This window comes from Lucilia cuprina, chromosome 6, assembly GCF_022045245.1.
Source record: "Lucilia cuprina isolate Lc7/37 chromosome 6, ASM2204524v1, whole genome shotgun sequence".
Taxonomy (NCBI): Eukaryota; Metazoa; Arthropoda; class Insecta; order Diptera; family Calliphoridae; genus Lucilia; species Lucilia cuprina.
This window is the reverse complement of record NC_060954.1, coordinates 60,173,044-60,187,571: the sequence shown is the minus strand read 5'-3', so window position 1 is coordinate 60,187,571 and position 14,528 is coordinate 60,173,044. Positions and strand designations below refer to the sequence as shown.

General features: G+C 32.8%; 2 protein-coding genes across 14 annotated transcripts in view; both read right to left on the bottom strand.

The window, feature by feature from the left end:
- LOC111682322 (potassium voltage-gated channel subfamily KQT member 1) overlaps window positions 1-14,528 on the bottom strand; it is an 88,449-nt gene that overhangs the window by 20,079 nt on the left and 53,842 nt on the right. For 3 of the 13 annotated variants that reach the window (XM_046955573.1, XM_023444244.2, XM_023444243.2), the window contains exons 1-2: window positions 3,911-3,933; window positions 3,583-3,771 (exon numbers count right to left, since the gene is read on the bottom strand). In XM_046955573.1, coding sequence (XP_046811529.1) covers window positions 3,583-3,722 — 140 coding nt within the window. In that variant the 5' untranslated portion in view covers window positions 3,723-3,771; window positions 3,911-3,933. Of the gene's footprint in view, window positions 1-3,582; window positions 3,772-3,910; window positions 4,043-14,528 lie in introns of those variants that run through there. The other 10 variants (XM_046955569.1, XM_046955571.1, XM_046955570.1 and 7 more) reach the window with 6 other exon arrangements.
- On the bottom strand, window positions 10,031-13,011 carry LOC111682325 (tubulin-specific chaperone cofactor E-like protein). The gene has a single exon (XM_023444246.2). The coding sequence runs from the start codon at window positions 11,707-11,709 to the stop codon at window positions 10,174-10,176; it is 1,536 nt and encodes a 511-aa protein (XP_023300014.2). The 5' UTR covers window positions 11,710-13,011; the 3' UTR covers window positions 10,031-10,173.

Sequence of the window (14,528 nt, the reverse complement as noted above, 5' to 3'; positions counted from 1 at the left end):
TTTTTTTAATTACACTAATGCGTATTATAAATGAAAGAATAAAATTACACTAATATGTGTTATAAATGATACTTAAAATTCATTCTTTGACGATATTTCGAAACATATTCATATTCCCCTGACTGCGGTATCGAACATGATCGATGAATGTTTAGCGGCGATCTATCCAAGATGCTTTGGCTTTCACGTTAAAGCACCTTGACTCTTCTGACCCTTGATAAAAGTTCGATAGGACTTCTAATAGGCAATCTAATTAATTATTAAACGATTGGATACTATTAGACAATAGATTCCCGATTGGAAAGATTAGGTCAACTTAGAATAATCTGGAACTGTAGTACAATTGAATACCGGAAGACACACAGAAGAACTACATGAAAAGGCACAATGAGAAATGTGTATAGAACCTGGATTAGACAAATATATGGACCTGACAAATGAAAAGGTCAGGATGTCGTTAAGATTCGTAAATCTATAAAAGCAAGTGTTTCGAAATCATTACAGTTGAAAATATTTGTAATGGACAGGAATATCTTAGTGATTCTAGAGACTCCTTAATTCCTGAAAAGATGTACATTGAAGGGGATTGTTAAACTTTTGATTTGAAGGAATCATTTTAGTAGAAAACATTTTTTTGTGATCAGGATTACTTAAGTGATCCTATAGGCTCCTAAATTCAAGAAAATAAATCGAACTAACAAACTTCTGATTAGCGGAATCATTTCAATTGAAAATATTTGTTTTTAAAGAAAATCTTCTAAACTAAAAAAAAACGTTTTACAGTTTTTTCAATTGAAAATATTTGTATAAGAAGGAACGCCCTAACACTTTCGAGATAGTTTGTAAACAGACTCCTAATTAAACAGTTTATTAACATAGAATAAGCTGGAACTGTAGTACAGTTGAATGCCGGAAGAAAAATATAAAGCAAGATCGGTAGGCAAGCAGAAGAACTATGTGAAATGGGTATTGAACCTGGATAAGACAACTATATGGACCTGACACATGAAGTGGTCAGGAGGTCGTAGAGATTCGTAAATCTATAAAAGCAAGTATTTCGAACACCTTGTTGATAGAAATCATTACAGTTGAAAATATTTTTAACGGACTAAGTGCTAAGTGAATCTAGAGACTCGTAATTTCCTGAAAAGAAGTACTTCGAAGGGGATTGCTGAACTTTTGACTTGAAGGAATAATTTTATCAGAAAACATTTTTTATGATCAGGATTATCTAAGCCACCCTGGAGGCTCCTAAATTCTAGAAAAGAAATCCAACTAACGAACTCTTGATTAGCGGAATCATTTCAATTGAAAATATTTGTTTTTAAAGAAAATCTTCTAAACTAAAAAAAAAACGTTTTACAGTTTTGGGCGGAGTCAATATTATGACGAATATTCCCGATAACAGCCATAATTATATATATCTTTAACTGCTTTGTTATGATTTTAATTGTTTTCTTTATTTTAAGAAAAACTTCTTGTTATTCTTTATCAGTTGATTAGGTCTTGTTTAGATAATATTGGTTCTATATAAGGTTACGAAAGTTCTCTAGATAATGATATGCTTAATTTTCGATACAATGATTATCAACTAGACAAGTTAAAAGAAACCATGTAAATAATATTGACGTGTATTTCAAGTACTTCAAAAATCTTTTAAGGCGAAAAGCTTTACTGAAGGCTTAATACTAATATTAAAAGAAACAAGTACTTTATACTTAAGTAATTATATTTAATCTGCTCTATTAAACATTTATTAGATAACAAAGCAGAAATATATTTAACAATTATTTGATAAAAGAAATCTAGTTGTAGAATTTAAAGTTTTGTATGAATCCGATTTTATTAGGCTGCTTGCAACATATTTATAACAAAAATATTGCCACAATATGTTAACATGAATGTCGAAATGCTTTACGTGAACACCTGCCATGGTTGACCTATTTTACTATGATCTTTTTCAACCATTGGCTGAGTTTCAATGATGGCTCACCACCGCCCCATTGTCCTTCTTAGTAGAGGTCTAGTATATATGAACTTTGCTACTAATCTCTCCGCTTGAGCTATCTAAACTTTGGCTACATCGTTGCTTATCTTCCGAAATGCAAAAACATTACTTCCACGCAGATGAGATGGCCTCTGATGAGTAGGCAACATCATCTAGAGGCGTAACCAGTACACCAAAGTACGAATCCTTGAAAGAAACCAAAGACTTTGTTCCTAAGCAGATCTGGTATGAACAGAGTTTTCTCTGAACATACCTGGACATGGAAGGAAAATTTAATGGTATCACATGTATAAGGCACCTTTTATCACCATTTCTCATTCATCCGACATACTCACAAAATAGAACAAAAAACGACAGATTCACTTTACTCTAGATGTACGGGTAAATGAGATTCATATACCCTTACATTCATCCTGTACTCATTTCCAAAGCTTAGTCCCACAGTCACTCCTCTGTGTGGTAGTTATCTATTTTCATAAGGCAACAGCACTGATCTAATTCCGAAATATAGATTTCAACGTGCACTACATGGATCCGAAGGAATCTCAACTAACTGACTAAACAGGCAACATTCGGCAACAGCACTGTTCTTATTCCGAAATATAGATTTCAACGTGCATTAAATGGACCCGAAGGAATCTCAACTAACTGACCAAACAGGACAAATCCTGACCACATTATGTTCTCTGATACGATCCCATGTCAAATCATTCCAAAGAAAGTCCAAAAAGTAAATGGACGCGATGTTTATAGTCCCGCAAGACGGTCTAAAAGCAAAAACCTTTGAACTTTATTTCGGGGGTAAAATTTTTCTTTGAACTAAATATACTTCAGTCCGACATCTATTCAACACTTCGCATGTAATATATCCTCTAAGAGGTAATCTGTTGTCATTCAACAACATCACTAATCTTATTCCGATATATAGATTTCATCGTGAATTACGTGGACCCGAAGCAACCTCAACTAATTGATCAAACAGGATAAGTATTGACCACCGTAGTAACAGATTATGTGGTTCTCTGATTCGACCCCATGTAAAATTATTTTAAGGAAAGCCCAAGAAGTAAATGGACATCATCGGTTTATAGTCCCGCCAGACTAGAAGTACTGGTTACACCTCTTTTGCACCGGGGTTGTAATACACCAAGTTGAGAGTATTTTATCAAGAAAACATGCCCCGGGGGCATAACAAGTTGACAAAAGAAACTAATTGTATGTTGCAGCAACATGTGGACATAACTTTTTTTAGCAGCATGTTGACAAGCGAAATGTTGCTGCAACATGTGTTTAACAGCATGTTGATAGTGAATTCATTTTAGTTTTTTTATTCCACTTAAACATTTAAATATTTCAAAATCAATAAAGTGTGACTTATGATTACAATTGAAACTAACTATCATATATACAATACTAAGTACATATATTTAAAAAAAATGTTTAATTACTTTTTCAATATTAACACTTGTTTAACCATGACTTATTTAATTGCGAACGAATATAAAAAACATGCACGGAATATTAACATGTTAATTAAACATGTTTTTCTAAATATTAAAATAAGATGTACTTACACGGCCACATGATATAAAATTGCTGGCAGACCTCGCGGTCTTTCCAGAAAATTATATACACGACTTTGAAGTCTTCTATACCGTACATCACGGCGATGATTGCCGCGATTATAATTTATAGGCTTCCCCAGTAGTGACATTCGCGGTTGAGCTAAACGATTAGGTGGACTTGAAATGAGCTTACATGTCCTGTAAAGAAAATTTGCTATATTAGAAAAACAATACACAATAGATAACACTTTGTTTTGATATAGAATTATTATAAATCTTTAAAAAAAATGCAATATGATCACTAGAAGTTTTTAGTATTTGACATTTTTACACTTGCCTAAGTTTAAAGGTTTTTTCATAGAAAATTATTGGATCATTATCGGGATCCATAGTTAGAAGTTTCTAACACGATCGTTTCTAAATGTTTAACAAAACACACAATTAATTTTCCTTTTAAGTGCTTGCTGCCAAAAAAATAACTCTAATCTTAACGTCTGACGCATTTGAATTTCAATTTAATACTCTTCGTTTTAATTAACGGTTTTAAAGCAGAAACCTTTCAGCGATATTTCGGGTGTAAAATTTTTCTTTGAACTAAATATATTTCAAGACTGATATCTATTCAACACACCTCGCATATAAAATGTCTTATTTTTTTATGACATTATTTCAAACCAAATAAAACACACAAATTTAAAAACCAAACCCATTAAAATGGGGTACAACGATCACCACTAAATGCGTTAGTAGTAAGTGATCATTGTCGTCAATAATATTTGTTAATTTGGATTTGTATATACAAATGTTTAAGGGGACAATTAATGGGAAAAAGTGTTAATTAATATTTTCTTTATAATTTATTATTTTGATTGTTATTTCTTATTTATTTTGCTTTTTTGACAATCGGTTCTTGCAAAAAAACCGCTGTTTACTTAGTGAGTTGTTTTAAAGACTGATCGTGTTTTTATTTATTTTGTTTAAGAAATTTCTTGTGTCTGTTTTAAATTACTTTCTGATAAGGATTGTGACGAAAACTATTAAAAAAAATGTTAAAACACAAAATTTGCCTGCTTTATAAATTGTAAAGAAAAAAAAATAATTATAAATAATCATTCATTATAAAAAATTGTCACGAATCTTAAAAATTCGTACGAGTATTGCTGACATTGTCAACATAATTGAGAGTGTTTCAGCAGTAAATTAACGTGCATTCTTCGTAATCACTTCTATTATCAGTAAGACAAAATAAAAAATACAAACTACTTAACCACTTACTAACTAAATAAATATGTACTATAAACGATCAAAGAGAGTTAATATTTATACTCTGTTTTACACTAGTACGATCGGGTTCATTGCTTACACTCGCGAAAAAATGTTTAATTGAAATGATTTAATTGGCAATTGGCAGTAAGTGTGTGTGGTATAAATTTAATGATTTAAATTATATGTATGTGTCTTACAGCTAAAAACGATCATATATGTTTAAATATGGATGGTATACAGTTGGGAATCAAAATGGTATATATGGATCATATGTATAGACCCTATATTTCCATATCGAAAACTTAATGATAAACATAATGTCAATTATCAGATATTACCTATTGCTATATGAAACCATTGAAATTAAGCTATTTTGGTCTTTTATTATTGCAATTTGTTAAAAATCGGCCCAAGATTTCAGTTAACAAGTACAAGGTAGCGCAAAAGTAATCCTCCTATCAGAAAATGTTAAAAATTGTGCTATTGACCCCTAATGTCAGTTCTGTTTTGACATTTGTGTAGTAAACACATGCGAAATACACGTTAATAATCAATGTTATGCTACACTGCTCCAGAACGCGGAATATTGCTGACTATTTGACCAATAATATGTAGGTGACATTGGCACAACGTGAATTTCATCGCAGATTTCCTGGCCGTCCAGCGCCAACTGGTGAAACACTGCGAGTGGCAAAACGTGAAATGCTGCCAGGCGTGGAAAACCCCGGAGTAGCCGTTCTGCAGAGAATATTGCTGCTGTAGTCGAGGATGTCCTGGAAGCGCCGTCAACATCGATTAGATGACTTTCCACGCAAATGTGTTTCAGTCGACGGTCTTTACATCGAATTTTGGTAAAAGATTTAAAGATGAACATGATGAATTGGGATTGGGAAACATGTGGTTCAGGACACGGCAACGACACACACTGCACGTGCCACAACGATATGCTGAAGGATGCATTTCCCTGGTGCCTAATCTCCCATTTGCACTGGTCAGCAAGATCGCCACATTTGACCGCTCCAGACTTCTTTTTGTGGGGCTTTTTGAAGTCGCGGCATTATGTCAACAAGCCTCAGGCTCTTGCAGCTCATAAAGAAAATATCCGTCAAGAATGTGAAGACCTATCGCCGGAAGTTTTGACAATATACCCCCATATTTTTTTTTAATGATGAATATAAAAATGAATGATATTTAAATGTTAAATTACCGTAAACGCCAATTTTGTACAATTATTTGTTAACTAAAGAAATGTCACTGAAGATCGGCAAAGGAATTGTAAAAATAAAATATAAAAATAAGTTTAATAAAAATGTTGATTTTTCTTACAAATGGATTTAACGGGTCACATTCCTAAAATCCCTGAAGTTGGTTCCTACACTTTATTTGGATTTTTAGACTATTTTTATATAGACATATATCGACACCTGTTATCCCAATGCATCTCTGAACTTGTACAACTGATCTACAACAAATTTATTTTTAGTTGGAAGTCCATCAAACCATAGATCCATATATAAAAATAGGACGTACTATGGATATGTATATCCATTTAACTATAATAGGACTAAGTTCTTATTTCATTCCAAACATCTTACGACAGGTGTAGTAGGTGCTCGTAGGCTCTTGACTCTGTACTGGATGTCTAGTTTCCATGATAATTTTGAATTCCTAGATATTTGGTGTATCTTTAATCGCAAATAGTAACTGGTCTGTCTTGCTTGGGTTTAATTCGAGGCCACTATCGTTGGAGAAGCACCAAAGCATTAGATATGTCTAATCATATGTTCCTGATACCAGTATCTCAAAATCGTTCGAGTAAGCAACGACTTTTGTTCCTCTATTGTACAGTTCAATTAGAATCGAATTAACAACGATGTGCCAAAGCAGTAAAGAAATATCGCAGCATCATTCCACATGCTTGTTATTAACGTAATCCAAGTTTTACCCATTACATTTACTTGTAATGAATAATTGACCAAAAACATTGACAATTTATACATAGGTACGGCAACACTATGTTGTCAGACAACGCAAAGTTGTCAAAATTGCAATAATTCGTTGTCGAAATCTTAATTTTATACACATCCGTTGTCTAAACATTAACAAACGTCGTAATTGACAACGGATTGTATCAATTTCGGTACTTTTCTACCGTTTTCCCCTCAGTGTAATTGAATTTAAAGTTTTGTCAATTAGAAAAGTTCTGTCAGATAGAAAAAACTATCGACTGTGGCCGATAGTTCTTTTTTGGGGAAAAACTTTCAGTTGATACAGCTGACGCTGGGATAACAATCTTTGATCGATTATGTTGTTCTTAGTGGGTAAGAAGAAACTATGTTCGGTTTTTAACTTTTTTTTTAGCGATTTATCCATCGCTGAATAGATTTCTAGTTGCATAAATATTTTTCCAAAAAAAGTTTAATCTAATCACCTAAAGGTAATGGCATTTCAATTTGTTTATTTTCCCCTGATCTTCAATCCATAATAATATACTAGAACAACACATATTCAAATTTATTTTAATACTTAATTAGTACAAATTAATTTATTTGTTTTAAATAATTGGTTTTTATTTATTTTATTCGAAAACAATCTAATAAATTCCAATTTGTTAAACTGATAAAAGAGGGCAATAATTAGAACATGTTTAACTAAAGAAACAGAATTGCAGCGCGTGAGCGTTAGAGCATAAGAGTCGTTGCGACAAACTCACCTCGAGGGTAGGAAATTAACTTTAAGTAACAATTAAAGTTTTCATTATTACAATGGAAGTCTTTGTTCGTTTATAAACATTTTTTATGTTAATTTTTTGTAACAATTAACTCATTTAGTTAAATCTATTAATAAAAGAAAAACAAATTTATTACTAAAAAAAAACTAGCATATTTTTTTAATAATGTAGCAGAATTTTAGCTATACAAACAGCATGAATTAGTTTTAAAATGTTCAAAGCCAAAATTGTGTAAAATATTATCGTTTACCTAGATTTATTATCCATTTGTTTTTTGCCTTTCTTTTAACGTAACGTGTGTGGTATCTGAAATATTAATGAATTGTCATTGATAAAGAAAAAAATTGTATTCTTTAGTTTTATACATAAATATATGGAGGTAGCTTTATGTTTGCCTCAACAAAAAAGCTTTTGTTTTAACAATTTATAAAGGCCGATTCTTTGAAAGCTTTTTTGTTTTAAAATAACGTTAATTTGAAACTTTAAATCAGCTGCCAAGAGTTGTCGATTTAAAAGTGATTTAATTTTAACAATAAATTAAATTCTTTAGTAGTTGAAGAGTTTAACATTTGATATCCAGTAAATGATTTTATTCGTCATTCCAAAAAATTAAAATTTCGCGAAAATCATAATTCATAAATTTTTGAGAATTTTCTGATCGTACTCTCATGTAAATATATTTTTGTAAATTTTTCCACACGAAATTTTGAATTCTCTCTTTAATAAACAAAATTCTATGCGAATGTAGGCTAGGAATCCCTTTATTGCGGAAGATTGTGGTGTTTAAGTTCTAAAAACGATTAGTTGATCTCAATATTGGTGATAATATAGACATTTTTGGCGGCAGTCATTAAATTCTTACAATCAATGAAAAATCGATCTGTCAAGGATGAGTATTCTGAGAGTCATAACTTTAGATTCGGCCCCTCTGCATGGAATATTTAAGAAAATCGAGGGAATTGCAAGACGGATAGATTCGAATGGAAGAAGAGAAGGAAGGATTGAAAACATATACGACCAGTATATGTTTCTAATCTATATGACACATCTAACAAGTCATGAGGTCTTGTCAAAATGGAGTCCATTTTGCCAACACAATCAATACTTTAACTCCCTGTTAATATTCCAAGCGTATTCTAGAAACATATAATCTTTAAAAGCGTTTGTAAACATAGGTCTTTGGAGAATATGTAACTAAATGGAACTCTTAAGGAATTCGATGACGAGATCGAAAATCCCAAACTTGGACCAAGGTAATTGCAAGATGAATAGATTCGAATGGAAGAAGTTTGAGAGAAAGAGAGTTTTCTAATCTATATGATACATCCAACGAGTCATGTGATCTTGTCAAAATGGAGTCCCTTTGACTTTTCTGAACAGTTTGCGGGTGGTAACACTGTAACTAGTTATGCAATATAGTACAAGTACCTCAGACGGGAATTGAACCCAAGGAATCCGATGATGAGGTCTTGTAGTTCCATTTCTTGGCGAGAAAGATCTATATCGAAGAAAATGTAAGAATCTAAAAACCTATTCAAGGGAGTTGCGATAGACAGATCCAAATGTAAAAAGTTTGGAAGAAGAAACGTTGGGAATATGGAATTGAATGGAACTCCAAGGAATTCGAAGATGAGGTGTTGTAGTTCTTTTTCTTGGCGAGAAAAATCTATATCGAGGGAAATGTAAGAATCTTAAAACCTAATCAAGGGAGTTGCTACAGACAGATCCAAATGTAAAAAGTTTGTAAGAAGGACGGTGGGAATATGGAATATGGAAATTGAATGGAACTCTAAAGAATCCAAAGATGAGGATTTCTTGGCGAGAAAGATAAAATGTAAAAAGTTTGGGAGAAGGAACCGTGGAATTGAATGAAAATCCAAGGAATCCGAAGATGAGATCTTGTAGTTCCATTCTTTTGCGATGAAAGTGTAAGAATCTAAAATCCTAATCAAGGGACTTGCTATAGACAGATTGAAATATAAAAAAGTTTGATTATTGTGGAATTATTTTAGTAGTGATCGAATGAGCTTTCATATAGAAAGCGATTTTTTAAGTCGATATTTACTCTAAAACAAGCATAATATTTTGACCCCTTTTTATAATGTTCGCTTATTTTGACCCAGTAACTAAACAAATCTACACAAAAACCATGTAATTTTTAAATTTAGTTTAAACATATCACCCTTGAGACTACCAACAGAGCAGCTTAAACAACGTAATGGGGGATCTGATACTTGTCTCAATATACATAAATATAACATGACATTTTATTTGTTAATTAAATTTTTGCTGTATTTTATTTTATTGTTATTGTTATTGTTATTATTATTTTAACCTTTTACTTATTTACATTTCATTATTATTATTTATTTATTTAAAAGTTTAGTTACATTATTTACACACATGTTGTATTTATATGAAAATAAAACGTTATTTTTTTCTTTTTAAATTAAACCTTAAAGTAGATTATAGAAAATATATATATAGAAGAATACACAAGTATTTTTATAAGAATATTTAATTAAGTGTAATTATAGCATTAATATATTTTGTGTAATATTAAGTTAAAAAAAATAATGTTTTTACTTCATAAGAACTTCCTTTCACTTCTTGACATCGACAATGATTTCATCACCGGCTTGTATGTTATAACTGTATAATAACTTATTGGGGAAGCGCATTTCTTCGGGACCAAACTCCTTGTAGTCCTGATCCAAATAGTATAAACGCATCTTATTGGCAGGCAGACCTATGATTTTCTCCAATTTCACCTTTAGATCGGCTACTGTACGATAAATATCGACCAGGCGAGATTCGGTTTTATCTTTATAGGTTAGTAGGATTTTAACGCGTTTATCGGGTTTTAGATTAACATTAACCAATGGATCAAGTTGTCCATGTTTAGCTACCAGTTCGTTGTAACGCAAAGGCCTCTCATGTTCAGGTTTGTCCATGTAGTGGCGTATAAAAGCTCTTTCAGCATCTTCACGTTCATCGGCAGTGATAATGCCGCCACCATTGAGTATGGCAACGTTAGGCAAGCGTGCTATAAGCAATTGACGTCTCTCATGTTCGGTACACTCTAAACGTTCCCAAAGAGGCCAATTTTTTACACGTAAATTTTTCAGTTTGGGAAATGTGGCCAAACGATCTATATCATCCCAAGTGTTGATGGAGGCATAGCTGAGATTAAGAAAAAGTAAATTGGGAAAGTGACGCTGAGGTGAGTCCTCACTTAAGGGAGATGAATCTTCTACAGTTTCTATATTATCATTTTGTGTTTTGTTTGCATTAGGCATGTTGTTGTCCTTAAATTCTATAGCTCTTATGGGGCAGTCGGCTAGCACCAGATTTTCCATATGTGGAAATATTCTACCCAAACGACATATTTCCGGCCACTTTTCCACAGGATTACCAGTGAAATGTAGCGTTTTCAAGGCTTTGTGTGGTGAAATCTTTTTGTATTTTTTCATGGTGGGCGAGCAGCAGCAAGAGTTTAGAGTATCACAGCCTTTTTCTTCCTCATTAAGCTGGCAACAACAGGCCGCATTAGTTTGTGCTGAAGGCAAATCATTAGTATCCAATAAAACCTCTTCATAGTCGTTTAAACTTAAATGTAATTCCTCCAAAACGGGCAGATTCTCTAGCAAAACATCAATACTGTCCCAATTGAGATAAGTACCATTCAAGACTATACCCTTTAGATTGGTTATGGGTGGTATATAGAGTTTAGACAGAGGTCTCGATAAGGTATTCTTACTCAAATTGAGAAACTCTATGCGTGGCATATGTTCCACTATCTGGAAGACTTCTTGCCAATCCTGCAACTTATTTTGGGCCAAATCCAGTTCACGTACACGTTTGCATTTGTCCTTAATGCTATCAAAGTCACCAGCACAATCTATGTCACAGTCATTAAGCACCAATAGCTCGGGCACACACAACAGAGGCGGCAGCCTTGGTATAAAAATGGAAATTAAACGTTCACCCGAAGTGGACGACGATGTTGAAGATGGTGATGTGGATGTCGATGTTGAGTCTTTGTCTTTGCCACTTAAGGTTATATCTTTATTGGCTTCCGCATCGAAATCGCAATCAGAGAAATATTTACGTTCTATAGCTTCTAATAAAGACGGCATTTTGCTGTAAATCCTTGTCACTTGTCAATGTATGTTGCTGGCTGGCTGCTTACTTTGTGAGTTCTTTGTGTTTTAGATTTGGAGTTGTGTTTTGATTTGAAGGCTTAGTGGGCGAGTGTTTTTTATGGTTTTCCGTTTAATTGATTTTTATTAACGCAATGATAATTTCCTTGTTATTATTGTTATTTGTTTGTTGTATTCAAGTTGTATGTCGTCTTCTGTTGCCGAATAACATTTACATTGAAACAATGTCTTTGTTAAACGCTTGATTAACTCGCGTAAAACATGCTCTGGAAAATCGATAATTGGTTTCAATTACATTCTCTGCTTTGCTTTGTTTTGCTACCAAGCTTCGTGTTTTTCTTCTAGGCTTTTGTTTTGTAAAAGTTTTGCACAAGTTTTGCGTTTGTTTACGTTTATGTTTTGCTTTTTCTTTGTTTTGTTGTTACTGCGTTTGATGTGGTAGTTGTTGTTGTTGTTGCCTAAAAGCCAGTGGCATGCGTTGTTAGAAATGCGTTAGAAGAGCACAAAAGAGAAGGGTGCTAGAGGCAGTAGCAATGAGGCAATAGCTAATATAAACTCTATAAGGGGTCCCTTGTTTAAAGCTTCTAAAGAAACTACTCCAAAGACTCCTACAGCTGCTGTTGCTGGAGATGATGCAGAACAGCACAGTGCAAGCACAGCACAGCAGTAGCTAGTGATGACAAATTTAAAATTTCCGTTCTGGGGGTGTCTTCAACCCACATTCACTTGACACTGCAGTGATTCTTTCGTTCGTTCTCCCATGCACTCGTGAAGATGTTTATTTCAGTTCAGCTGGCTGTTAAACTAACACTTCTTTCCTCCTACCTTCTTCCTTCTACAACTGCAGATTTTTCTTATTTTCCTTACTTTCGTTTTGCACTCCGCTGCAGTGATGTAATTCCCATATAATTTTTTTTCAATTTCAATTGCACTTTTTATTGTTTTGTTATGAGATTTTCAAATTATTTTCAATTAAAATCTTTTGCATCGATATTTTTATTATTTAGTTTTTCTTTCATTTAATTGCGCACTAAATGTTCAAAGTTTTTTCAAATTGTTATTAAAATAAAACGAAAAAAATCAAAAAATTTGTTTCTGCTGTTCAAACAAAGAAAACAATACAAATGATGGAAAAAAACAACAAAAATTTTTGTTTAGTGTCTAAATATTTTAGATACTACGTCCGTACGTTGTAAATAAAACGTTTGCTACGTGTATTTCGTTGTTAGTTTGATTTGATAGTGGTCGGTCTGGTCTGGTTATTTGCCAGTGTCAGTGAGTTTAACTCTACGACGTTGAACAGCTCTATTCTACTGCACAGTGTTTCTGTGTTTCTCTGCTCTATTGGTGAGATTTTGTTGGGCTTTAAGTGAATCTATTTACTCGTAAAATATTTGTAAATGCGCACTTCCATACGTTTATAGAGTATAGAATTGAGCATAATTGAACCAAAATATTATTATTGAGAACACATGGCGAAAAGTTGTATGTGTTTTTTTTGTTGCTTTTTGGCGTTTTGTGTAGGTCGTGTCGTACATGGGTGAGACAGGGCCGTAACGGAGTTAATGCAAGTTGGGAAATAATGTGGGGGGCCTTATATTTTATGTGTTAAGAAACACAATATTTGATTTGAGGAGTATCTTGGACATTATTTTGATATATTTTTTAGTTGACATAATAAGTTCAGTTACCTTATTATTTGCTGAAAGGTTTAAGATATTGTTTGGGTGTCAAAGTCACCGAATATTCTTGCTTTACGAAACTAATAAAAGGCAATGAATGAAAATACATCTTCTGAGGTTTCATCTTGAGTTACCAAGTAAGAACTGATAGTACTGAAGAAGTATTCTAAGGTCTTTATCAACACAGTGATTCTCAATTTCTCACACACGCCATGACGTCTGAAAATTGCAACTTAGAACATACATATAACTCAGAGTGGTCATGAAGTCTAAATTACCAAAAAAAGTATCTAAGCATTATAAGATACTAATATCAAGCAATAATTACTTCAGGGATTCTATCATGGACAAAATTATAAAACGCTTTATCGCTTGAATTACTTTAATAGCAATCTAAAACATGAAATTCGAAGTGGTTCAAAACCCAAAATTTAAACAGATTTAAAGAAATCAAATCCATTTGAGTATTAATCTTAAAGTAAAGGACTTCCCGAATAAAAATATCAACAAGAGAAAACTGTTTTAAATGTACAGTTCATCGGGTCAACGAGATTTCAGTCTAATGCTGGAAAACTGTAACTGATTAGCTTATTCTCCATAAGATTACATAATGCATCTGGAAATAAATCTCAAGACGTTGCCCATTTATATCCACGTGGTCAATTTTGCATCCATTAATGATCTCATTGCAAGCGTTAAAAGTAGAATATTTTTCATTGTCTTGTTTGTCACAACTTAGACGACACTCTAGCGAATTGATATGGGTTTTAGGACCTGATTAACTCATCGTCTTTAGATACAACTGTACCGAAAAACTAAAATTATATTCTCCTGGTTAAGGTAATAAACTTGTTCGATTAACGAGTTAATGCGTACACAGAAGATAAAAGAAATAAACACACCTGGTATCAAACTGACACCAAAGTGTTTTACAACGAATGTTATTGAAAAAATATAAACACTTTGGTGTCAATTTGTTCCTTCTGAGTAGAATATTCTAAAAGCTATGGCTCTGACTTTAGCAGAAAAAGATCTTGACTATATGGAGCGTTGATAGAAATTGTGTACTGCAGGCATGGAAAATTGTTATTTCGAAATTGTAGTCATTTTTTT

Bases quoted from the DNA above. Each gene is read 5' to 3' on its own strand.
- LOC111682325 (XM_023444246.2), bottom strand. From the start codon at position 11,709: ATGCCGTCTTTATTAGAAGCTATAGAACGTAAATATTTCTCTGATTGC.